Below are 24,425 nucleotides of genomic sequence, written 5' to 3' on the forward strand. Positions count from 1 at the left end.
TTTTTTTTTTTTTTCCTCCCCTCCATGTTTTTCAATGTGCTGAATATTTACCTCTCCTTTTTTGTGTGTTTGTGTGTAGTAGCAGCTGCTCTGACATTCCTGGCCTTTCCAATTAAGCTTCTGTTCTACCCTGAGCAATACACAATAATCAGAGTAAATGTAGAACATCACACAGGGACAGAGTGCCCTGTCTGGATGCCTTGTGCATTTTGTAGTGATATAATAATGCTAATACATAGACTGCAGTGCATTAATTTGAAGACAAGTAAAGATACACTTGGAATCCATCCTGTAGGTTTTTCAGTGACAATCTTTTTTTTTTTTCTCATGTTTAAGACACTGATACAAGGAGAGGAAGCAGCAGCCCAGTCCTCAGCTATCAATATTATTTTAAACTTCACCACACCTTTCAAGTTGTCCTGGTCACTCACTGTGCACTATTGTTCACTACTTCTCACCACAGTTGGGACTGTGGCCATTTCTCACTGGCTGTGGGATTTCCAGCCCAACAGCCTTTCTTTTTTTTTTTTTTTTTTTTTTTTTTTTTACCCACCCATCCACCCCCTTTTTTTTCCCCTTAATTACAACTCAGATTTTTAGGAAAAGCTTCAGGACCTTGAGCAAGAAAAGAGATTGCAGTAGTGCTCTGTAAAAGTCACTAAAATTTGTTTTTGGCCAACTAAATGTGGCTGGTGGTTCATATTTTTTTTTTAATTTATTTTTTATTTGTTTTTTTTTTTTTTGTTTTTTTTGTTCTCTCCACTGTCAGGCTTGGGCTTTTCTTTATTTTCGATATCCAGGGGACACTTCCTTGTGCATGTGGCTGTCAAAGCACTTTGAAGTACGCAAAAATGTCCTTCGTAGGGTCAGTCTCTCTATCACGTCCAACTAAATATAGATGCCAACAATTCTGGCACTGTGCTGCCCTTGCCTGGTAAGAGGGCTGGGGTTGCCAGGTCTGTAGAGAGGGATGCTGTGTGATGAATTGGATTTAGCTGATGCTTCGAGAGCAAAATCCTCCCCCTGTTGAAGAGTGGAATTTTCAGCAGCAAAGTCATGCTACAGGATTATACCATACTCAGTTGTCAGCTTCAAGTACTTACTGCAATATTTTTAGTCCGATTGATGGAGAGAACAAGGCCCGTGAAGAGGAAGAAAGTTATACATTTGCTCTCTCTGAGATGCTGGACTGTACTTGCTTTACTAGCTGCTGTTTATGCTCACTGTGCACTTTTGCAGTAGTTGCACTGTCGCTCAGTACAAGTTTAATTTAAGGAAAGCTTGTACATGTATTTTTTTTTTTTCCCCCCCTTTGCATTGCTTTGTGCCTCTGTCTGTGGCTGAAGGGGAGACTGGATATTTTCACATAATCACAGTTTTGTCTGTTACATGTAGGGAAACACGAGCTGTTTGTGTTATGTGTTCATACCAGACAGGAATGGCACTTCACACTCAAGACTATCCATGTATTAATTAGCTGTTGTTGAGAGACATCTCTTTAATGTAGTCGAGCCTCTATGAGACAACAGGTTTTGTTTGATAGACTGTACACAACCTCATCAGAGCTGAAGACAACACTGCATAGGATGAACAGCAAAGCTGCAGGATTATACCTCATCAGAGCTGAAGACAACACTGCATAGGATGAACAGCAAAGCTGACGGGTCATTAGCAGTTTTGTATTGTAAGGAATTTGAGTTAACTAGTTTTTTTTTTTTTTTTCTTCTTCTTCTTTTCCTCCTCGTTTTAAAATAGTCAAATTTTCTTAGGCCAATTAACCTACCCCCGGTAACTGCATGTCTTTGGACTGTGGGAGGAAACTGGAGTACCTGGAGGAAAAGACACGGGGAGAACATGCAAACTCCACACAGAGAGAGGCCTGGCCCAATGTGGAATCGAACCCAGGCCTTCCAGATGGTATTCTAATTGTGAGGCAGCAGTGCTAACCACCGCACCAATGGGGTTAGGTTAATTGGCCACTCTAAATTACCCATAGGTGTGAATGTCTTTCTGTGTTGGCCCTGCAACAGGCTGGCGACCTGTACAGGGTGTACCCTGCCTCTCGCCTTATGACAGCTGAAATAGGCTCCAGCCCCCTGCCACCCTGAACAGGATAAGCGGAAGTGAATGGATGGATGGAAATTTTCTTAGGCCTTTGTATGCCTCATACTCTTGATGACCCTCATACATCAGGCTAACCTGAGTGCAGGTGATGGACCCGGAAGTCTATTTGCTATTCTGCTCAGATTATTTTGCAGCCATAGACTTCCTGATTCTCATTTTTGTTTCTTTTGTTGATTCTTCTGATGTGTTAATATTGCCTGCAACTGTTAGCTGAAATATATCATTCAGTATTGTTTTTTTAGCTCCTGTTTGATGCTGTCTCATGTGTTGATGATTCATTTGTTAATGAGCAGCTGCTGTAGTAGTTAAGTTTAATACTGTTTATATTATTATTTTTGTTTTTTTTTTTTTATGTTCAGTCTCTAGTTGTGCGGTATACCTCTACAGTTTGACTCTTTTCACTAGAGATTTTCTTTGCTCCAGGCTGATTTCAGTGAAATGCAAAGTGCAATACTGTTACAAACATGAGCTTGCTATCTTTAGCCATTGGGGCAACATTTCAGCAAACTTGTGTAATTACCAGCAAAACATTATTTTTTTTTTCTTCCCTGCTTCCTCTGTCGCATATGTGATACTGTTTTGTTTTGTTTTTGGGTTTTTTTGGTGCAATATGTTTGACTCACCTCAAGCTTATACTTCACAGATGATATACCAGCCCATATGTAAGTTCTTTGAAGCTTGCTTACTTTACAAATGCCTCAGTGTGTTAAACTGACCTCAAGCACTTGCAGAAATGTGACATGTCCTTCATTTGTGGATAAAGTTTCAAGCTGAACCAAAGACTGAAGCCAGAGTCTTGTAACAGATGTACTGACTTTACTCCTTAATGTTCACTGTTCTCATTGAAAATGCAGGTGCTAGTCAGTGTCATAGTCTGCCTGCACTCCATATGCAAATTGCACTGCATCAGTTCTGATGTAGAATATGATTAGCCTTTTAAAAAAAAAAACAAGCTTGTACACATGGCAAGCCGGAAACTGGAAAGGTGAGATGTTTTTAAGTTTACTTGTTTTGTTGCTGTCGTTAAAAACACCATAAGTGCAAACCTGTGAATAAAAAAAAGAATGTATATTAAAGCTTGATTTATGTAGATATTTTACTTAAATTTGTTAATCAGATTGGTTGCAGAATGATTTTTGACTGCATTTCCTTGCAGGTTTCACGTTAGGGTGATGTGTCTGCTGTGCTAGGCATAGACTAGTTTCTGCCTTTCTTGATTTTTATTCAAATAAAATTATTCTCCCATGAGCCATGTTGTTGTTGTTGTTGTTGTTGTTGTTGTTGTTGTGGTTGTTGTTTCCAAACTTTTCAATTAACCTTTGCTTAACAATGATCACACTAAAGGTTAACTAAAAGTCACAGAGAGTACGACATACTGATTATAATTCAATCTGTTTTGATGGATTTTTAAAAAGAATAGAATTAGGATTCAGAATTGTATTTGTGGACATCAAAATTGATTAAATTACTTATTCTAACATTTTGATTCAGCTTAGACTCTGGGAAAAGTCAATAAAAAGGGTGACCTTTAGTTAAACACAGTATCATCTAAAACCAAAAGTCTGCAGCACAGACAGCTCTGGTATTCTCCACACAGAGGTGGAAAATGGAAAAAGTACTCTTAAGTAGTTTTGAGGCACTTGTCATTTGCATGAGTGTTTTCATTTGATGCCACTTCTCTCCACATTGCAGAGGCAAAGACCTGCAGGCTCTCAAACTGCAGAACTTTTTCTGATTGCTATAATTATTTTACAGAATGACATGATCATAAAGGTGATTGTATGAATCAAACAGCACAATAGCATGTAAATTTACTCCATTTGACCATCTACAACTGGAGCTTTAACAAAGTGATACTTGTGTGAAGTTTGGATGTAGTAGTTATATTTTTAACAGTATTTTAGATCCTTAAAAATTGCCTACACCTAAATAATCTGAGTTCTCCCGGTCCGGTTTTGGCATGGATAATTTTCCAAGGAAATTCAGCAGTAACTCAGACCATTAAGTCACGTTGCTGCTGATACTGCTGGTTACTGATATCATATTTTGGGACAGGAGGCCAAGCACCATCAGTCTCAGTGCAACTTCATTAGAAGTGCGTGACCTCTAATGGAAAGATGATTGCAATCAGCGATGGCATTTTTAATGTGTGGACATGTCGCATTGTTAAAGCACGAGCGGAACCGTGCGCGCGCTCGGCAGCCGTCACCCTCCCCCCGAAACAACCAACGTACCATCGTCAGCCATCCAGCTTCACCTGCCGGAGGGGGCCACATGCGTTGAGGCAACCAGCACGAACGCGCGTATTCCTCTCTCTCAGCGCGCGCTCTCGCGCGGAGACGGGCTTCTGGGAGCTCGGAGAGCAGACGAGCGGCAGCTGAGGAGAGAGGAAGATGGAGGTGAGGGTCGGGGAGAGACTCCTGTGCCTGGCCGTGCTGTCCAGTGTCCTCTGCGTGGATTCAGTCCTCGGTAAATACGTCAGAGGCGTCGTCAACACAAAAGAGGTGAGCATTTGTTTTTTTTCTCTACATTTAATTTGTTGCTTTGCGACAATGACCCCACCACAGTCTGACAGGAGCGAAACCGACTTGACTGCGAATCCGCTCGCAGGTGTCTCTGTGGTGGACTGTTTGTTAGACGAGGGGGCAACGACCAATTAACGGATCAAGTTGCCTCGCATATGTGCACGACTGTTTGTCAGCTTACAGAACACATTCACCTCTATTCTGCCCTAAAACCCCGCGCCATCTACGTCCGTATCAAGCGTGGCGTATATTTTATCCATAATATGATAGTCTTCTGTATTATTATTGCCCCTAAAGCGCCATCACACCAGTTCCAGAGCTAGTAATAAAGCCTTCTAAGTGATTACTCTTCTTTAAATCACATTCATGTTAACGTGCGGGGTTTTGTTGCCATGCTTAAATGTAAATTAGCAGCGGCTTTTCTGTTTATGATCGGAGGACCTGTCACAGGTGTGCGTCATATGGCTTGTGGCGCGCAGCGGTGGTTTGTTGAAACTGGGCTCAGTACAGCCTGTTCAGGGGTTTGAGGCTCCTGTCAGGCAGATCAGCATCGGGATCGTCGCTGTCCTGACGAGATCCGCGAGTTCAAATGTTGACTCTGCAGCTGGGGCAGGTAGCTCTGGGCTGTTTGTAATTCAGCAGAGTACCACCTGCTGTGCCAAATCTCTGCTCGCATCTCCACGAGTTTGTTGGGATCAACTTTGACATAAATGAGTAGTACAGTACCATTTTGTTGTTTATTAAGCAGTAGGCCTGTCAGCAGAAAAAGAAGCCACCTTAGATGAAGTTATTAATGGTTGTTTTGGACATGTTTTGACGAAAAGCAAAATATTTATCTCCTGAAACAAAAGAAGACACTGTGAAATCAGCTGTTAGTTACTGTTTAACAAACACACCTCATTGGTCATATGAACACAAGTGTGCATGTGCTATGAAAATTTCAGCTTGTGGTTATGTAAACCACAAACTAGCAGCACTAGAGGAGAAAGCATTTATCGTTTTTGCTTTATAAATGATGTCAAATAATTGTTACAGCCCCAACACACTCTCAGCTCTTAAAATCTCCTGTTGCCTCAGTGGAGTCACTCAGTGACCTGCAGGAGGGAGGAGGGGTCTGTTAAATAAAAAGGAGTGTGTGTGTGTGTGGGGGGGAGATGTTTGTTCAGAAATATAGCAAACATGGGTCACATATTTTGCTCAGATCACTGTATGGGTTTATCTCCCTCTACCCAAAAAGAACAAGAAGGAAAAAAAAGAAAAAAAAAGAATACGAATCTATTAGACACTGGACATTTTGTATTAATAAGCTTTAATGATTATTTTGACTTGCTGACATGTGCTCATGTTTTTCCTTTAAAAGAAAATGAGCCAAACAGTGACATTGAAGTCACCAGTTTAAATCTGCAGTATGACGATGGAGATCAGGATAGATAAATTGAACATGAGGCACTCATCCATCCATCACGGCTGGAGAGATGCCCTTGAACGCAGGCTGAATGTGCACCTGCTCCAGTGGAGCTGCACAGTGGCCAGCAATAGGTTGCACTGGGCAACTTCCAACTGTTTGTGTGCATGTGTGAGACTGTCCAGATACTGACCGCAAGGCCAGCAATCTACTTTTCCAGTAATCTGCAGTGAAAAAGGATGTAGTTTTAGTCTGCTGGTATTGTTATGCCAGGCCAGTAATAAGATGTTTTTATAAAAAGTAAATTTAATGATTTCATGAAGCACTGTAGGCTGGGGAAAAAAAAAAAAATTTTTTTTTCAGTTCATTATTTGTTTCTTATCAAAACAATGAAAATTACAGTTTACACAAAAGAGGCTGAGGCCAGTGGATTCTTTTTTTTTTTTTCTTAAAAATTGTTAAAATAATAATTGACATTGTTGCTAATGGATTTCCTGTTGAGTTAATGTATCAAAAAAAATAGTTGTTTTAGCTTTATTGCAATTTCAGAAAAATATGTAGAAAGAAATATTATGAGAGTAAATTAATTAAAAATGAAGGCATGCACTTTTATTTCTTGCATTTCTTTCCTGGATCTTCTCAAAACTTGTGGTGCACTCTTTTGTTGTTGCACTGTAGCTGGTTTGATACAAGTTAAGCCCCCCCCCCCCCCAAAAAATAAAAAAAATAAAAGTAAACAGAGCACTTTGATGGACATCGGGTAACACTGGGCTTGACATATTAATATTGTGTGTGTGTGTGTGTGTGTGTGTGTGTGTGTGTGTAGTTTACTCCTCATCAGTCTTGCTTGTGCATTCCTGCCCCAAGGTCACCCACTAACTTCACTCCACATCCTGCCTCTCTCTCAGAGCCGAACACACGCTCGCACGCACACAGTCATGTTGACTTCCCACTCCTATCAGTCTGTTGCGCTCACACGCTCACTCATTGAATAAACTCAGCTTCAGTCCCTTGATGCGGTAGCTGTGTCAATGCCTGCAGAGGTGAAGGCTGAGTTTGTGCAGAGCTGCAAATTGATAAATGAAATTTGCCTCACTGGGAGGGATGAGCTGTTGAAAACTGTTGGATGGCTAGAGAAATATATGGAGAGGCAAGCCTAGTTGTCCAAAGGCAGTGGTGCGGACTGGTCAACAGCTTTTTTGGAGCTGGTCAATGAGTACAATTAGTCTTAAGTGGCTTGTGGTGTGTGGACACACTGATAAAATGTCCCTACTGAGGGGTGGTGGTGCTGTTCGATTTAAGGGCATAAGAAGGACATTTTTAAACCCAGCAGGGAAATTCTGAGAAGGAGAAAAAGTTTGCACAGTGGCAGGAGACCTCTGAGCAAGGCAGTAAATCCACCCTCTGCTTCAAGCCTGGTCTCTTCTGTTAATATCCATAGAACTGTTTGAGTTTGCAGCAGACCCATATTAAAAATCAGCAATAAAGCAAAGACCTTATACGACCTTAGGTTAAACTGAGCTGTTGCTCAGTTACATTTTGACAGCACACACCTGCTGTTAAACCCAGTAAGTTAAAGTACCGGGGTCTAGCTTTGGTGTGTAAAGTATTAAATGCGATACATTTGGCCTCAAGCTGAGAAACATTAAAAGCTCAGAAATCTTGTATTTTGTTTCACCATGAATGAAATGCCTGTTATTGACACCATCCGAGCACATTTTGCAATCCAGTCAGAAAAAGTGACCCCAAACTTGTCTGTGTTCTTTCCCTGGGATGCTCATTGTTGTTTTTTAGGATGGGGGGGAAAGGCCTAGCAAGCTGAGGTATGCTGATGAATATGGTTGCTGATGTTTCCAGTTATTTGGCACCAGCATGCAGTTTTTATAAACAGCTGGAAGTTTTCTTTTCAGTGTTCGCCTTGCAGACAGAACCGACAGTTATTGATTTCAGTTTATTAAAGGTAATTTAATTGCAGTTAATCAAAGTAAATGTGTTTGCAGTAGTTGTGAATTAGTTGGAGAAAAAAAAAATGGGTTTGTAGAAAAATGCTGTTATTAAAGGTCATTATAATATTGCATGAAGAAATAGTATCCAGCAACAGTTGCTGGCTCAAACTTAGTTGCTTGTTTAAAACTTTAGTACAGTATATAAATGCAGTTTTAAAAGCACACACTTTCAAATCAGTTTTGATATTGATAAATCAATCAATTCGTCATTTAGCCATAGTTTTCTGCTGACTCTTGGGCATTAAAATCAGGGAAGGGCTTGAGGAATCATTACTGAATACAGATTATTGAATAAAAATGGCTATGAGCAGGTTTAAATGTGTGTTTTTTCACAGTTAACAAAAAATTTGCAGTTTTACAAAGAGAAGTCTTTAAATTTCTGCCTTTTTGAAAATGAACAAATGCCCTTGAAAGCTCTGTGTCTAAATGAAAAATCTAACACCCATATTCATCAGCATACCTCTGCCCACTGGGCTTTTCTCCATCCTAAAATCAACACCTCACATCCAAAAAAACAAACAAACAAAAAAAAAAACACACTGACATATGTCAGGGTTGATAAAAGCAGCAGATCTGAAATGAGGGGTTTTGCCAGGATTTCTTGGTTTAATAGGATCATGAAATAAAAAGCCTCATATGTGATGTCTTATTTTAATTAATGCCGTGTCTTATCTTAAAACATGCCAGTTCTGAACTCTTGAAATTCACCCAGCAAGACTTTTAAGAGTCTATTAAAAGTCCTTTAGTTTGACTTTGAAGTAAGTTTTGGGAACCCTGTGTGGATAGTATTATCTAGTCCACAACTCAATCAGTTTTCCTTTATCTCTTTTTAATGAGGCCATTGTGATTAGATGCAGGTGCCGTATGTGTGTAAGTAGGTGTGGCGAGTGGGTGTTTCATGTGCGCTTTAATGTGTATGTGTCTTCACATGTCTGGAAAGTCTGTGCTCATTGAACCCCCCCCCCCCCCGAAAGACACAAAGAGGACAGAGCTGAGCGTGTTTGCATGTGTGCCTGCGCGTGAGTGTGTTTAATGCGTTGAAACATTGTGTAACCCTGACTAATGAATCATTGAGAAGCCCAGCGGTCCAGGGGTGACTTGACTAGCTGATTGGTAATTAATTGTTAATGAGGCTTAGCAAGCAAACAGGGTTTTGGAGAGAAAGAGAAAAAGATAGAAAGCTACTGAGATGAAAGGACAAACTGTGAGGGAGGAAGAAAGGGAAAAAAAAATGAATAAGACTGTGAGAGGCTGAATTGACCAGATACTGCATCAAGGCATCACACTTGATTAATGGGCGTACATACACACACCTACAGGTGCAACAATGCACACACACTCTGGAAGGTGGTTGAGTGACTCTGCATCACAATGCAGCGGCCTTGGGGAAATAAGAAGACTAAAAGGGGATTAAGGTAGACACCTCATCCACTGTTGCTGTTCTCCAGGGCTCAATGTCTTTTCTGGACTTCACTGACACACACACACACACACACACACACACACACACACACACACACACACACAACATCCTGAGCTATGCTGGGATAACTAGTGGGCACTTAGTTTAGTTGTTAACGTCGGTGGAATTGCTTAACCTTTGTGTTGAATTGTGCTAACACCCATCCGATAATATACAAGCTTGTTGATGCTGTTGTGGCTTAGTTAGACTCTGTTAGCTGCTTGATTTAAAGCATCCAGTATGGAATTGCAGCGGTGGGGAAATTAATTAGAAAACATAGCTTCCTTTTTAAAAAAAAATTATAAAAAAATTAGGAGTAAATAAATAAATAAATACTCCACTGTTAGTGCAGTCAGTCACCTGCCTTCTAGAAACTTGGGGGTATTGGACATAGCATAGTTAAGAGGTTAGTCAGGTAACTTCACTGATGTTTTAATAATTGGAACTTAATATGTGCAAGTCACAGGTGAGCTGATGGTCCAGCTTCCTGGAATCACCATGACACCTAAACCTGCCCTAACCAAAGTCATCTTAGCAGATCTGGGCACAAATTACAAGTGATGTAATATTTTTGCTGTTAATGGAGTTTGTATTATCTTGCTGGTCAACAAGGGTTCACTAATGTATAGTAAAAAATTATTTCCTTTGAGGGCCCAGATTAGATTTTAGTTTGATTAGTTAACCACACAAAAAATGGCAAATTGCAAATTAACTACTAAAATCACAATGCAAACGTGAAAGTAGTTGATCTACCAGCAAGCTACTGAGAATTATAGTTTAGTTAATCATGCAGTTGTACTTTATTACATATTTAACTCTGTAGGGCTGCAGCAAATTATTATTTTTTGCCACTTAATAATCCTGCTCATTATATCTTTTGATTGACCACTTGGTCGGTAAGGTTGAAGGCTGTACTGATACTCAGTCACCAGTCTGAAATCAGTGTTTGGCATTTTAGCCTGAAAAACAACCAAAAATTGCTCCAATAATTAGAATAACAGCCTGCTGTAACAATTCTGTTTGTTCTTTTGCATCCAACTCTGGAGCAGCTGTTGTTGGAAGAGCCTTTTCTACTTCAGCAGGGTAAAGCCACATACACAAAGCCAGGTCCATAGAAAGGCCCATCTGAGTGTGTTGAGGAAATACTTGACTGGTCTGCACAGAATGCTCAGACCCATCAAACACCTTTCGGGATGAAGTGGATTGCCAATTGCAAGCCAGGGCCTTATTGCCTGACCTCAGTAATGCTATTGCAGCAGAAAATCCCTGCAGCCAGGTTCAGAAAATTTAAGGAAAGCCTTTTTAGAAGAAAAATGCCTGTTCTAGTGATATAGTAATGTCTCTGGTTTACGAATTTCTTTTTCAAACACATATATGGATATGATGTCTGGATGTCAACAGACTTCTTTCAGGAGTTCACAGACTTTTGATAAAACATACGTTTTATGTTCTTGGGTGTTTTCTTTCTCGGCTTGGCTCGAGGACTTTATCTGTTTCCCACACATAGACTTGCGGGAACCATCCAGGTCTATTTACAGCTGCCCATAAATATATTGAGGCCCATTTTGGCCTTTTTTCCTTTTATCTATCCAAAATAACAATCCTTCCATCCATTTTCTTCCACTTATACTTTTCAAGGTTGCAGAGGGGCTAAGGGCCTATCCCAGCTGTCATAGGGCGAGAGGCGGGGTACACCCTGGGCAGGTCACCAGCCTGTCACAGGCTTAACACAGAGAGACAGACAACCATTCGCATTAGAATCGCCAATTAACCTGAACCCACTAACTGCATGTCTTTGGACTGTGGGAGGAAACCGGAGTACCCCGAGAAACTCCACACAGAAAGTGGATTTGAACCCAGGACTTTCTTGCTTTGAGGCAACAGTGCTAGCCACCGTGCTGCCCCATGCTCAATTCCCTTTCTCTTATTTTGAAAGCTCAGTTGCAGCTGATGAACTAGCCCTAGTCCCTCTCATCTCCTGTTTCGTTGCTCGCTGGCCATGTCGCTGCTGTGGCAGTCCTTGATGTTACTCAGCTGGCTTGTCCTGCAATCATACAGGCTCCCGCTCCACCTTTTTAGGAATGCAGCTGGTAACTGTAGTCCCTGTTTCATACTGGAGATTTGCTGCGAGCTGAAGGGTGACTCTCACCAGAACGTGCAGCAGGTAGAGAACTAAGGCTCAGCGAGGCTTCAGAGCAGAACAAGGACTGCCATCAATACCTGCAGTTCAAGACAGTAGGATCTGAGTCCTTCCAGGTGACTTGCATATTAGAGTGGACCCACTGACCCACTGCAATCTAATTCAGTCTTTCAAGTCTGTTAAGTGTTTAATAACAGTATTGTATGACCAGTAGATATTGGGTCACTGAATGATGGATTAGCTGACATCCTGCTTTAATCTCACAGGTTTATAGACTTGCACTAAAAGCTGAGGTGAGTAAGCTTCAGTAGGATAGTTTTGATTATTGGTAATTCACTAAATTGGCTTTAATCTTGAGTCCTTTAGATTACTTTTTTGTCAGCTGATTAATCAGTAGTTCACTTATTTGAAATTGAGCCAGAAGCTAGTGAGTTAAATTCCTGACTGGCCTCTTTGGTGAGAGAAGCTGAAAGAAGTGGCAGGGAAGTTAAAGTTAAAATGCACATTGAACCCCATTGTTCCCACATGTTTACTACTGCCTACTGTTGTGTAGGAAGTTGAAGGACAAGTGTACAAGAGCAGGACCTGAAAGGAAAAAACAAAAACAAACAGTGGTTGTGTGTTAAGAGTGAACTGCTTATTGTTTTGATGTTTCTATGGCAGCTGCAAATGAAGGTATGCTGCAGTTGCTATGGCACTAATGGGGGAGGAGATGGGTTTGCGTGTGCATTAAGTGGTCTGTGTTGATTAGGATGGGCATGTTTCAGTTCAGCCGTGGCATGCTGTAAAGTGTGTGACAGATGCTTATGGGTTATTCTGTGTGTGTTTTTGTAACAAAGGGGTCTTTCACAGACCTGGCCTGTGGTGAGTTAAATCACCCCCCACCCCACCATCTCACTAACCTAACTGGACCACCCCTCTCTCCGCTCTCCAGGGATTCATCTCTGGGTCAGTGTTTTTCTCTCCTGCCCTGGTCGTCATGGTTACTGCCTTAAGCGTCACCCGGGACGACACACGGAGGCGGGTGTGAGTCTCGGGCTTCAGTGACTTTTGGAGTTTGCTGTGAATTATAACCCAGAGGCTCCAGGGGCTGAAGCTGGATGGCAGTAGCTGAAATATGGCTGCGGTTTTGTTTGCTGTGATGTATGGAGGCAGCAGTGCTGGCCATGCTACGCTGCTCTGGTTGCACTTTATTTCTCAGCGCAGAAATCACTGTGCTTGTTTATGTAGGGAAAACGCAGGGCAGAGGTAATTACAGTATAATGGTGCATGGGGAGTTTTCTTGGTTGGTTGGAGATCAAGAGTTCATAACAACTAACCTCAAGGCCTGTTTTAATAAGAAAGAGGCAAACTGCATTCTTTGTAGAGGGCGAAATGTGCAACAGGTTGAGATACACAGTATGCAAGAAATTGTACTCATGCTCTGGATCGGTATGTTTTAACATTTGAAGAGCACAATTGATTTTAAAGATGGTAAATATTAACTGAATCACAACACTGAGATACAGTACCAGTGCAAAGTTTAGACACACTAACCCATTCATATGGGCACTGGTACTGTAAAACAACCAAATATGTTATCCCCGCATCAGGGACTATACCTTATATGCTTTTCTGTCAACTATGTCATAGTTAAAATGTGCTTTTGCATCTGAAGCTACATTGCAGTGGAGTAATTCAGTTATCAGCTCACATAACTGTTCTGCAAAATGATAAATGAATGCATCTTCTTTTTCCATTGTCATAGCCTCATTAATAATCATCAACCTTAAAGTTTAGTAGATTGTTTATACCAGTGTAGCTGATCTTTTTGGGCAGACCAAGCCAAGGCAAAATGTTTGAGGACAAAATAGAGCAAAATAGCCTCTGCATCCTCTGACGTGTTGTCAGACCAGTGGAAGCAATATGATGGGTAGCGTTTGCTGTTAACTCACAGTTTTGTTCTGGTTTTTCCTCTTTAAGTTAGGTGGTGGTTATCTGCACTGGTGGTTAGTTGTTTGCGCCACACAAGAGAGTGTTTTTTTAAATTTATTTATTTTTGCCCTCACAGGTTTTACTATACTTCTTGCTTTCAATCAAGACTTTCAGTGTGTCGTGCTGTCATAATTTCCACCACCTGGCAGCTGGTCAAATAGACTGGCGTTCCCTTTGACAGTTTAAAGAATTATTTTTAGGGTAAATGAGCGCGTACAAACTATTGATACAACAGATTAATGTTTAATTCATCACTTTTTGTGCAGTTGTATCTTGAAATAATAATGAATAGTTGTCACAAATATTGAAAATTTCAAGTAAAAGTCAAATAGTGAAACTTTTTAATCCTTTATCAAATACTTCTTCCAACATACACACAGAGTTTAGTAGGTAGTGCCTTGTAAGCCAGTGTGGGCTGGAGACTTTTGTGTGTAAGTGTGTAAGAAAAAAAGGAAAAAAATAGGATATCAGAACAAATTGTAGATTATATTTTATTTTATGGCAAATTTCTTGTATGGCTGCTTTTTTTTTTTTTAAATGAAAATTCAAATTTAACTTTCAAATGTCCCAATTTGATTATTAAAAAGACTTTAACTAGCAGTTTCCAGTACTGTTACTTTAACATTCTACTGTGATGACTTTCCATATCAAAAAAAACCTTCAACTCTGGTAACAAAAAAAAAAGTATTTCAACATTGTTACTTTACTGCAACATAATGTAAAACTTTGGCACAACTTGTACCATACCATACCATCTTTATTTATAAAGCACTTTAAAACAACCACAGCTGACACAAAGTGCTGTACATTAAAACACAAATAAATAACAATTTAATAACTCTTTCAGGTTAAAAAAAAAAAAAAAAAAAAAAACAGTTTAAAACTAGATCCCGCTGGAGTTAAAAGCCAAGGAAAAAAGATGGGTTTTAAGACGAACTTTAAAAGTGGACAGTGAAGGGGCCGCTCTAACCTGCAAAGGCAAGTCATTCCATAACTTAGGACCAACAACAGAGAAGGATATGATGATCTCTCCTTGGGTCAGAACTTCAGAGAATCCCCAGGACAAAAACATGAAATTCTTCTGTGGTACATCCTCTGGCAAAGTTACCATATATATAATGTATAACATATATAGCTTGTAGAACCACCGTTAACAGGAATAACTTAAAGTTACCATTTTCTGTATGACTTCATCAGTCTCCCACATCATTGTGGGGGAATTTTGGCTCACTATTCTTTACAGTGTTGCTTCAGTTTATTGAGGTTTGTAAGCATTTATTTATCCACAGCTCTCTTAAGGCCCCATCACAGCATTTCACTCAGGTTGAAGTCTGGACTTTGTCTGGGATATTGCAACACCTTTTGATTATTTTTTTCAGCAATTCTATTGTAGATTTGCTGTTGTGTTTGGGATCATTTTCCTGTTTCATGATCCAATTGTGGCCAAGATTCAGCTGCTGGACAGAAAGACTCACTCTTCACTATAGAACACTTTGATAAGAGGAGTTCATGGTTGACTGCAAGGTGCCCAGGACCTGTGGCTGCACAGTAAGCCCAGATCATCACCTCACCACCACCACCAGTTGGGTGAGGTGCTGATATGCTGTGTTTAGTTTGTGCATTATGGCCAGATATCTCCACTTTGGTCTTGTCTGTCCAAAGGACATTGTTCCTGACATCTTGTGGTTTGTTCAGATGCGACTTTGCAAACTAACTACCATATTCATTTTAGAGAGAAGAGGCTTTCTTTTGCCAACCCTTCCAAATAAGCCATACTTGTTCAGTCTTTTTCTAATTGTGCTGTCATGAACTTTGGCATGTAGCATGCTAACTGAGGCCTGTAGAGTATGAAATGTAGCTCTTGGGTTTTTTGGAGTCTCTCTGAGCATTGCATGGTCTGACCTTGGGCTGGATTTACTGGGACATCCACTCCTGGGAAGATTGACAGCTGTCTTGAATGTTTTCCACTGGTGAATAATCTTTCTGACTGTAGAATTATGGACTTCAGATTGTTTGGAAATTACCTCATGACCCTTCTCAGACTACTTGGCAGCAACAATTGCTTCTTTAAGATAATTGCTGATGTCTTCCCTCCTTAACATTGTGTTAACACACATCTGAATGTTCCAGGCCAGCAAACTGCCAAAACAACTGCTTTTATAGAGGTGGTCACACTTACTGATGATCAGTTAATTAAGTGCACTTGATTAGCAGCACCTGATTGCTACTTGTAAATTGCAGCATGTAAATTGTGGTAATCCTTAAGATAACAGCCTTGCTTGATTTGACATCGCGTGTGGATGAGTACTAAAGCCTTTTTTGGTCACAAGTGCAACAGAAGAGAAATTGGAAATTGTTTTAGTGTAGCAAATAAATAATTGTAGTTATTTACAGCTCAATGCTTGTTACAAAAAAAAAAGTGTTGCATTAAGCATTGAAAAAAATCTGTATTATCTAATATTTAAACAAAATTATAAGCTTGGTTATTTTTCATTTTTTTATTACTTTCTTGCAACTAGTATTATTTTTTTAATGAATGCTTGTAACATTTTAATTTATAAAATGAAAATTGTAAAAAGAAAGTAAGAAACTGCTTTTGGCTGCTCCCTTATTTCCCAAGGGGTCACCACAGCGGATGCATCTGCATATTTGATTTGGCACAGATTTTATGCTGGATGCTCTTCCTGACACAAACCACCAATTTATCCAGGCTTGGGGCAAACACTAGGCGTACACTAACGTGTGCCCCCCCACCCGCCCCAAGGATGTAGTTCCAGTCTTGATCCAGGGGTCGTGTTATTTTCTACACATAAATAAAAAAGGTTCAAAATTTTCAGAGGCCCATTTTGGTGGTTATAAAGAGATAATTTTTTTTTAAAAAAGTCTTCTAACATTTATTTAAAATATTATTCTGGATTCACCAGAGAAGCAAAATTGTATTGCATAAGTATCACAATTGATATAATACCACCAGTGTGCAAACCTTTAAAAAAAATGACACCCAGCTCTAGAAGTGAGCCAAAAATACTTTGACTTTGTCAGAAGCGCCCAGCCATACCCTAAATTTAATCATCTACTTTTGTAAACTGCAGAGGCATTGTCTGTCATTTTGCTAGCCAAGCACTTAAGATATTGTTAATCATAGGAGACACCCTAGTGACCGTGAGGGTTTTACCACAAACCTGCAGCATTTCTCATCTAAATCCAGTGTTCTACCATTTGTTGTATTAATTTTACAAAATTAGCTGCTACAACTTCTTAAGGATTTGATGTCTCATTCTGGTTTGAAGCAGTTCATTTATTTCAGCTGCCTCAGTAGGGCCTTCCCATACTGGGCAGTCATCCAGACAGAGAAGTGTGTGTAAACAACATATAAGTGATGTGGTGTTAGTGCTGTGTTCAGCACTATGATCCATATCTACAGAGTGTGTCTACCCACAGCTGTATAGAACAATGTATAGAGAGAGATCACCACTGACTGATACACCATCCTCACACTGCTGCAAGTGCCTTATGTAAGCTCAGTGAAGTACGCCATCAGCACTATTATCTGGTCTCATGCTGCCAAGCTTATGCCTGAATAATATTAAGAAGGAATACTTTTCTCCTTCCTCTCCACCTCTCTTTCTTATTAATGTGCTCAGAAGCCCCCTAATGCCCCTTTCTGTTTACCCTTTCTAGAAGTTTATGCTGTTGGCATTACCTCTCTCATTTATACGTTTCTTTTTGTTCTTATTCCATCAAGTTCTTGGTTTTTTACTGCTTCTCTACTTTTTTTTAATGCTCCTAAACTATTCCCTGCTGTTATAATTCTCGTTCCCGGTGTTTGCTCTTACTTGTCTTTATAGGTCCATTTATGTCCTCTCACCATCTCTTATTTTCTTTCGTCTCTTCCCTCCGGCTTCCCTGCCTTTTATATCTTTCACTTCCATATGCTTCCTTCCCCACAGTTTCTCTGTTCTTTAGCCGAGCTGGTGCTGTGGCTTTCAAGGAAGTTGATGTCTAGCTGTTAGTTGGTCAGTTTACTGATATATCTAAGTAGCTACTGGATAAGCTTTTAAATACATTTTGGAAGCAATATCATTACCCAGAGAATAAGCAACTAAAAGTTTTTTGCTTGTTTTTTAACTTCACCTGTGCTACACAATGTCTAATAGAGCCCCCAGCTTTACCTAAAGACACCAGAAGGGATGGTGCTTATGATTTTGTGTAAAATGCCTCAACTATTTGATGAGTTGAGGTTAATTAACTTCTGTCATCATCTACATTTTCATCAAAGACAGTCAACACAGGCTGGTTTCACACAGACTGACATTAGCTGTGGCTTTGATCATATTTAGTCTTCTGATGGATGACAGAATTCACAGAGTCAGGGTAACTTGTAGAACCTCCTTTGGAAGCAGTAAGCTGAAGTAATTGCTTTCTGTATGACTTCATCAGTCTCTCAAATCCTTGTCGAGGAATTTTGGCCAATGTTGCTTCAGTTCATTGAGGTTTGCATTCATTTGTGCACATCTTTCTAAGGTCACACTGTAGTGCTTCAATCCAGTTGAGGTCTGGATTTTGTCTAAACCGCTGCACCTTGATAATTTTCTTTTTCAACAGTTCTGCAGAAGATTTGCTGCTGTGCTTGAGATCATTGTCCTGTTTCGTGATCCAGTTTTAGCCAAGCTTTAGCTTTTAGACAGATGGCTTCACATTTCACTACAGAATACTTTGGTATACCGAGGAGTTCATGGTTGTCTCAAGGTGCCCAGATCCTGTGGCTGTAAAACAAGCCCAAATCGACACCCCCTCCACCACCATGCTTGACAGTTGGTATGACCCCAGTAACTGCATGTCTTTGGACTGTGACCAAATACTTTCAAAATATCAGCCCCAGCATTTAGTCCCAGTTAGCTGATTGCTAGCATACAAAGATACTGTAATGACATCAAATAAAAAAAACAAACAAGATAACCATGAGGATGGTAGCATTGTCATTGTGAGCTTAGTTGCATATTGACCAGAGACCACATATTAAGGTAGTGTGCTAAGGTGGGACTTTAACATTAGTCATTAGTTTTACTTTGAAGGCAAACAGTCTCCATTTCTAGTTTTTGTCGCACTTATCGCAGTTTCACTACCACTTGGAGAGTAGTTGGCAGGTGTTTGGAGACAGACGGCATCCTCCATGCAAACTACGGGTGACTGTGGCAATCTGCTAGTGACCAAAGCAATCACAAGGATGTTTTCGCCAACCAATTGGGGAATATACATTTATTTTCCTCACAACTGATGGTTGCCAGATGGTCGTGGACTGGTCTCTAGGTCTGTGTGTGAGACTGGGGTCTTTTTTAACTTGACCCTACAGTGTCACAAGTCCAAAATGGCAGACAAGTTAACATTACATGGTTAGTGGTCAAAACCTTAATATAATCTATGATGTTGACTGTAGCAAGTGCTCAGAGAATGGTAAATGGACTAGTTCTTACATAGCGCTTTTCTACTCTATCTCAGCACTCAAAGCGCTTATACAACACGTTTACAGTCACCCATTCACACAAGCACTTCCGTGTGTAACTAAACGCTTTTATTTTCTAACATTCACACACCAATGCTTGTGGAGAGCAACTTGGGGTTCAGTATCTTGCCCAAGGATACTTTGGCATGCAGCCCAGAGCCGCCAGGAATCGAACCGCCAACTTTCTGATTAGTAGGTGACCTCCTGAGCTACAGCCACCCACTGCTGTGCAGGCTCAGAAAATAAATAGTAGCATGCTTATAAAAATTTTCATTTTACCTTGATCGATCCAAACAGGGTAATTGTTTATTTATTTTACCTTTTACCATCTTTCTTTTCTATCTTGACCACAGGATTGGGTTTTCCTTACACGCTTCTGCTTTCTTACCGAGTTTGGGCGGCTGGATTTCTGGTTCCGCTATCCAAAGGTATGATGTTAAGTGTAATGTGTATCATGCATTTCTTTTCCATCTATTGCCTGCCCTGTCTTAACCATTTGGTTTGTTTTTGTTTTGTTTGTTTATTTTTAGTTTTTTGGTGTTTTCCTCTCAACTAATTCTCTTTTTCTTCTCACATTATAAAAACTGATGCCACTGCTCTTTTCCTTCGCGCCTTCTTCCTCTGCTATATTGGTCTTTTTTTTTCTTCCTTTTTTAATCCCCTCCTCCGCCTTTTCCCTCTTTTTTACTTCTGTCAGTCTGTTTCGTTCATCCACTCCATCGTTTCTTTCACATGCGTTGCTTTACTGTTTTTGCCCGCAGACTTTGGGAACAATTTTGTCATATAAATCTCATATCGTCTCACTGCCTCGTCTCTGATATCCACAAACCAATGCAATATCTTTCTCAGTCTCCTTCTCTCTCCCTCTCTCTCTCTTGTCTCTGTCTCCTCTTTGCAGTCTCGTTGCTGTCAGAACATATTGCTCTACTTTGATGACAGTTCTCAGTGGCCAGCTGTGTACAAGAGGCCCGAGAAGGTGAGACACTGACACCCTCAGCATCATTTCTTTTGACAAGCTATTATCAAAGAGAAATTCTGCTCCATTTACTTATTCACATGTCACCGCTGGTGCTAATTTTCACATTTAAACCGTAGGATCACACATTTCTCACTCTGCACAAAATAAAGAAAAGTTGTATTTAAAAGCTGACATTCTGGAAAAAAGGAGTCTTTTTCTACTATCAGGCGGTTGTGTATTATTGATGATACTTACAATGATCAAGTATGGTACAGTCCAAAGTTGTGAGCACAAAGCACGATGCTCGGGAGCTCTGTCTGTACTGAAATGACATGATAAGCTGCCTTCACATAAATGTCTACTTTCTGAAACTAATAACACAACATTAAAGGCCAGTTCAAGAAGTTTTTTTTAATTATTATTATTGTTCTGGTCTTTTCCCTATCACATTAGATTATAGTGGATACTCATGAGCTTTATTTGATCATATTTACATCGGTTTTGGTGAACAAAATAACCCTGTCTTTATACTGGGAAACTGATCAAAAATGGGGCATTATCTTTAAAAACTGTATAAATCCCTTGCACTGATTGCACAGTATGACTGTGAATCAAATACCCTTGAAGTCAGCACTTCATTACTGTATTGTTGATGTTTATCCAGTGTGCTGGAGAGAAAAGGCAAAACAATAGAAAACACATGTATGTGCACATATTAAGACTGCATCTTATCTATTTTCAAATGCCACATGTACTAAAAAGCCACATGCGTATTTTATATTTTTTTAATATATATATGTATATATATATATATATAATATATAAAATTGCTACATGCAACACACACCTGACATTTCCAGAGAGAGGATACAGCTGACATGTCACAGAGAACCCAGTAATGAGGAGATGCATGGGTTTGTGTGTAAGGGGGATGGAAAGGATCTGGTCAGAACAGTATGATGCCAGTGGTGCTCTGATTCTCTGTGAAAATGAAAACCAGAATTACATTCAGAATCATAAATTCTTCATTCCTGCACATAATGAAGCCTCAGAACTTTTCCTAGTCACTTTCAGGTCTTGCAACACACAAAACACACAGTCTTGATGCTAAACTGCAGGTTCTGCACAGTCATCCTCCTCAGTGCTGCTATAACTTGTCAGTTTAGGTGTGTGATAAGAGGGAAGTGCTCTTCTGTAGGGCAAATGTTGAATTTGTTACTTTGATGATCAGAAGTCAACGGTCAGTGTGGAGCTCTTCTTGGCCTTTGTTCTACCACCTTTCAGTATATAATTTTACATCTGTGTGCTATAGAAGCTATGCTCAACCAGCCCATCAGTATGTGTGAAAATGCAGCATCTCATGTTGAAGTTTCTCATGTTACTTAAACTAGGGCAAATTTCAGAGATGGGAATGGTTATAACAGTTATCAGGTGTTTTGCAGCATATTGGAAAAATCCATGTTAAAATGGTTTAGAACAGCAAGAAAAAACTGACCTAAATATAGTGAATTTCTTGGCTCGTGTACTGAAGTAATTTGGTTGGTGGTGTATTCTTCTTCTCCCTGACATCCTGCGACACACAGATTTGACATCATGTTGAGGTATTTTCAGTGCACTTACAAACAACACATCATTTCTCAGCTTTCAGTCAGATTCTCTAAATCAAATGCTTTGGCCTTTATACTTCACTCACCTTTTAGCGCTAATGTCAAGCAGTCAAACCCCCCCCGTCCAAAAAAAAAAAAAATCCACCACAGAAGAGTCAAAAAACATCAGCTTTCAAACAGACCGGAAACACATTTTCAATCAGATTTTCCCTAAACTCACCATGAATCCAGCATTCTGGGAAATATCTCTCTGGTATAAACCACAGATGAACACAACTATAGGTACATCTTGTACTGAAATTTAATGAAAAGCACTTTTTGAAATGTTTTAAAAACTTGTTTTGATTTTTCTGTCTGCTGATGTCAGAACTGCTACCAGAAGGAAGCCGTGCTGAGGCCTGAAAACAACCAGGTCATCAACCTCACCACGCTCTACACCTGGTCAGGCTGTGTGGTAAGCATCACACATCTAACCTGGCTGCAGCTGAGAAACATGTAAAACATACGCAAATGCACATATACACTATATTGCCAAAGGTATTCACTCATCCATCCAAATCATTGAATTCAGGTGTTTCAGTCATTTCCATGGCCATAGCCAAGCACCTAGGCATCCAGACTGCTTCTGCAAACATTTGTGAAAGAATGGGTCGCTCTCAGGAGCTCAATGAGCTCCAGCGTGGTACCGTGATAAAATGCCACCTGTGCAGCAAGTCCAGTCATGACATTTCCTCTGTGCTAAATATCCCAGAGTCAAATATCAGTGGCATTACAACAAAGTGAAAGCGATTGGGAATGACAGCAACTCAGCTATGAAGTGGCAGGCCACCTAAAATCACAGAGTGGGGACAGCAGATGCCGAGGTGCATAGTGCACAGAGGTCACCAACTTTTTAAAGAGTCAATCATTACACACCTCCAAACTTCATGTGGCCTTCAGATTAGCTCAAGAACAGCGTGTAAAGAGCTTTATGGAATGGGTTTCCATGGCTGAGCAGCTGCATCCAAGCCTTACATCACCAAGCACAATGCAAAGCTTCAGTTGCAGTGGTGTAAAGCACACTGCCACTGGACTAGACATTTGTGTTTAGTCAGTTATCTCTTGCCAATAAATCTTGTAGTGCTGGAACGCCTGTTTATTTCCCCTTAAATGATTCCATATTTGTAAGGAAAATGAATTTGTGGGTTGAGCAGCAGAGTTGAGTATGTGGGCTGCACCCATGAAAAACTTGTCAGATCTTCCCTGCCAGTGCCACATATAGAAGTAAAAGACAGTTCCACTCTACAGCATCTTGTCCCTGAGGGAAAAAAAGTAAATCTTAAAGAATCCAGTGCAGGGGTGCTTTTCTGTATTTGATGTTGACCACTGACCTTGCTGTCTGGTACAGTATGTGTGTCTTTTACAGAGTACAGCATTGTCTCCTTTTATCATCAGACAGTTGAGCGTATTTTTATCTTTCCTGTTATATACTCTTCTGTAATGTAAAAGAGCAAAATGGTAAACAGAGAGGGAGTGAAAGCTAAAGGCGAGCAAATGTGTTTGCATAACATTTTACTTATTTACATTTTTCCTGTGGTAATGATTCATCTCAATCAGAAAGGTTCCCAAAGATCTTTCTTCACTTTAACCCTTTTTTTTTTTTTTAAAACAAGCAACACAACATGTTTATTACTTTAGAATGTGTGACTGCCAGCATGGCTCTGTTGTTTTTGTGGTTACTGGATCTTGTTGCCACATTTCAGGCTATACTGGGGTGTGAAATATGTTTGTAGCTTGATATTTCAGGCTCCAAAATCTACTATGACAGCTCAGTGTGTCTGTGGGGTAAAATGTGCTGCCTTCCTGGATGATAATACATAGATTTCTTCCCTCCCAGGTGGAAGGGGATGGAAACGATGAGGTTCTGCGCTGTAAGGGCGGCCGCAGTTTCCGCTCGGTGAGGGAGCGATGGTGGTATATCGCTCTCAGCAAGTGCGGGGTAAGCGCTGACCTTTGACCCTCTGCAGTCTTCCCTGACCCTACTGCCCAGATTTTCTTTTCAAGAGCACCAAACAATGCCACGGTGACGCACCACCTTTTTCATACAAAGACACTGAGAGCGCTCAGAAGCAAACCCACACTGTGTGATTATGTTTGTATTCTAAGAGAAACGGACGTCATTGCTGCCATCATCTTCCACGTCATTGTCTAGTCTGTCCTTTAGCGTGAGACTGAGGAAGCACGGAGTTTTATTCTAGTCTTAGATATCAATAAATTGATTGAAATGCAGTTTTAAAGTTTTTTTGTTTTTTTTTTCTTTGCATTCAGGCAGAAAACTCAAATACATTTCTGGTGCAAACAGCTGAATCAGATATTAAAATAGAAAAGCTTAGGCAAAAATATATCCAGCATACCTTGAGGGAAGCTCTGTGAAATATTGGATATTTTAGGGGTACTTTTTTTGTGCTGCCTCCAATAAATTTTAGATCAACGTGAGCATAATTTCTGTCCCAGTGTATGCTTTACCATTTGGGCATTTTGCACCAGGCTATACTTTAAATAGTGGAAGTAAAATGATCTAAATAGGCAAAAAAAAAAAAAAATGCAAAGAATTATAACCCTGTGATTTAGAGTAGTTATTCAGAAGCCTAACCCAGTTAGACAGATACAAACATTTTGAAATTGGTCTTGTGATAAGGATTATGTTGCATGTTACATTACAGATTTCTGGGTAAAATGAAG

The 24,425-nt window shown here is 40.1% G+C and overlaps 1 protein-coding gene across 1 annotated transcript in view; it reads left to right on the forward strand.

Moving 5' to 3' along the window:
- Positions 1-4,393: 4,393 nt before the first annotated feature.
- Positions 4,394-24,425, forward strand: part of tmem145 (transmembrane protein 145) — a 42,209-nt gene continuing 22,177 nt past the window's right edge. The window contains exons 1-5 of the mRNA XM_030750836.1: positions 4,394-4,628; positions 19,493-19,567; positions 20,038-20,115; positions 22,072-22,158; positions 23,581-23,682. Coding sequence (XP_030606696.1) covers positions 4,518-4,628; positions 19,493-19,567; positions 20,038-20,115; positions 22,072-22,158; positions 23,581-23,682 — 453 coding nt within the window. The 5' untranslated portion in view covers positions 4,394-4,517. The remainder of the gene's footprint in view (positions 4,629-19,492; positions 19,568-20,037; positions 20,116-22,071; positions 22,159-23,580; positions 23,683-24,425) is intronic.

This window comes from Archocentrus centrarchus, chromosome 16, assembly GCF_007364275.1.
Source record: "Archocentrus centrarchus isolate MPI-CPG fArcCen1 chromosome 16, fArcCen1, whole genome shotgun sequence".
Lineage (NCBI taxonomy): Eukaryota > Metazoa > Chordata > Actinopteri > Cichliformes > Cichlidae > Archocentrus > Archocentrus centrarchus.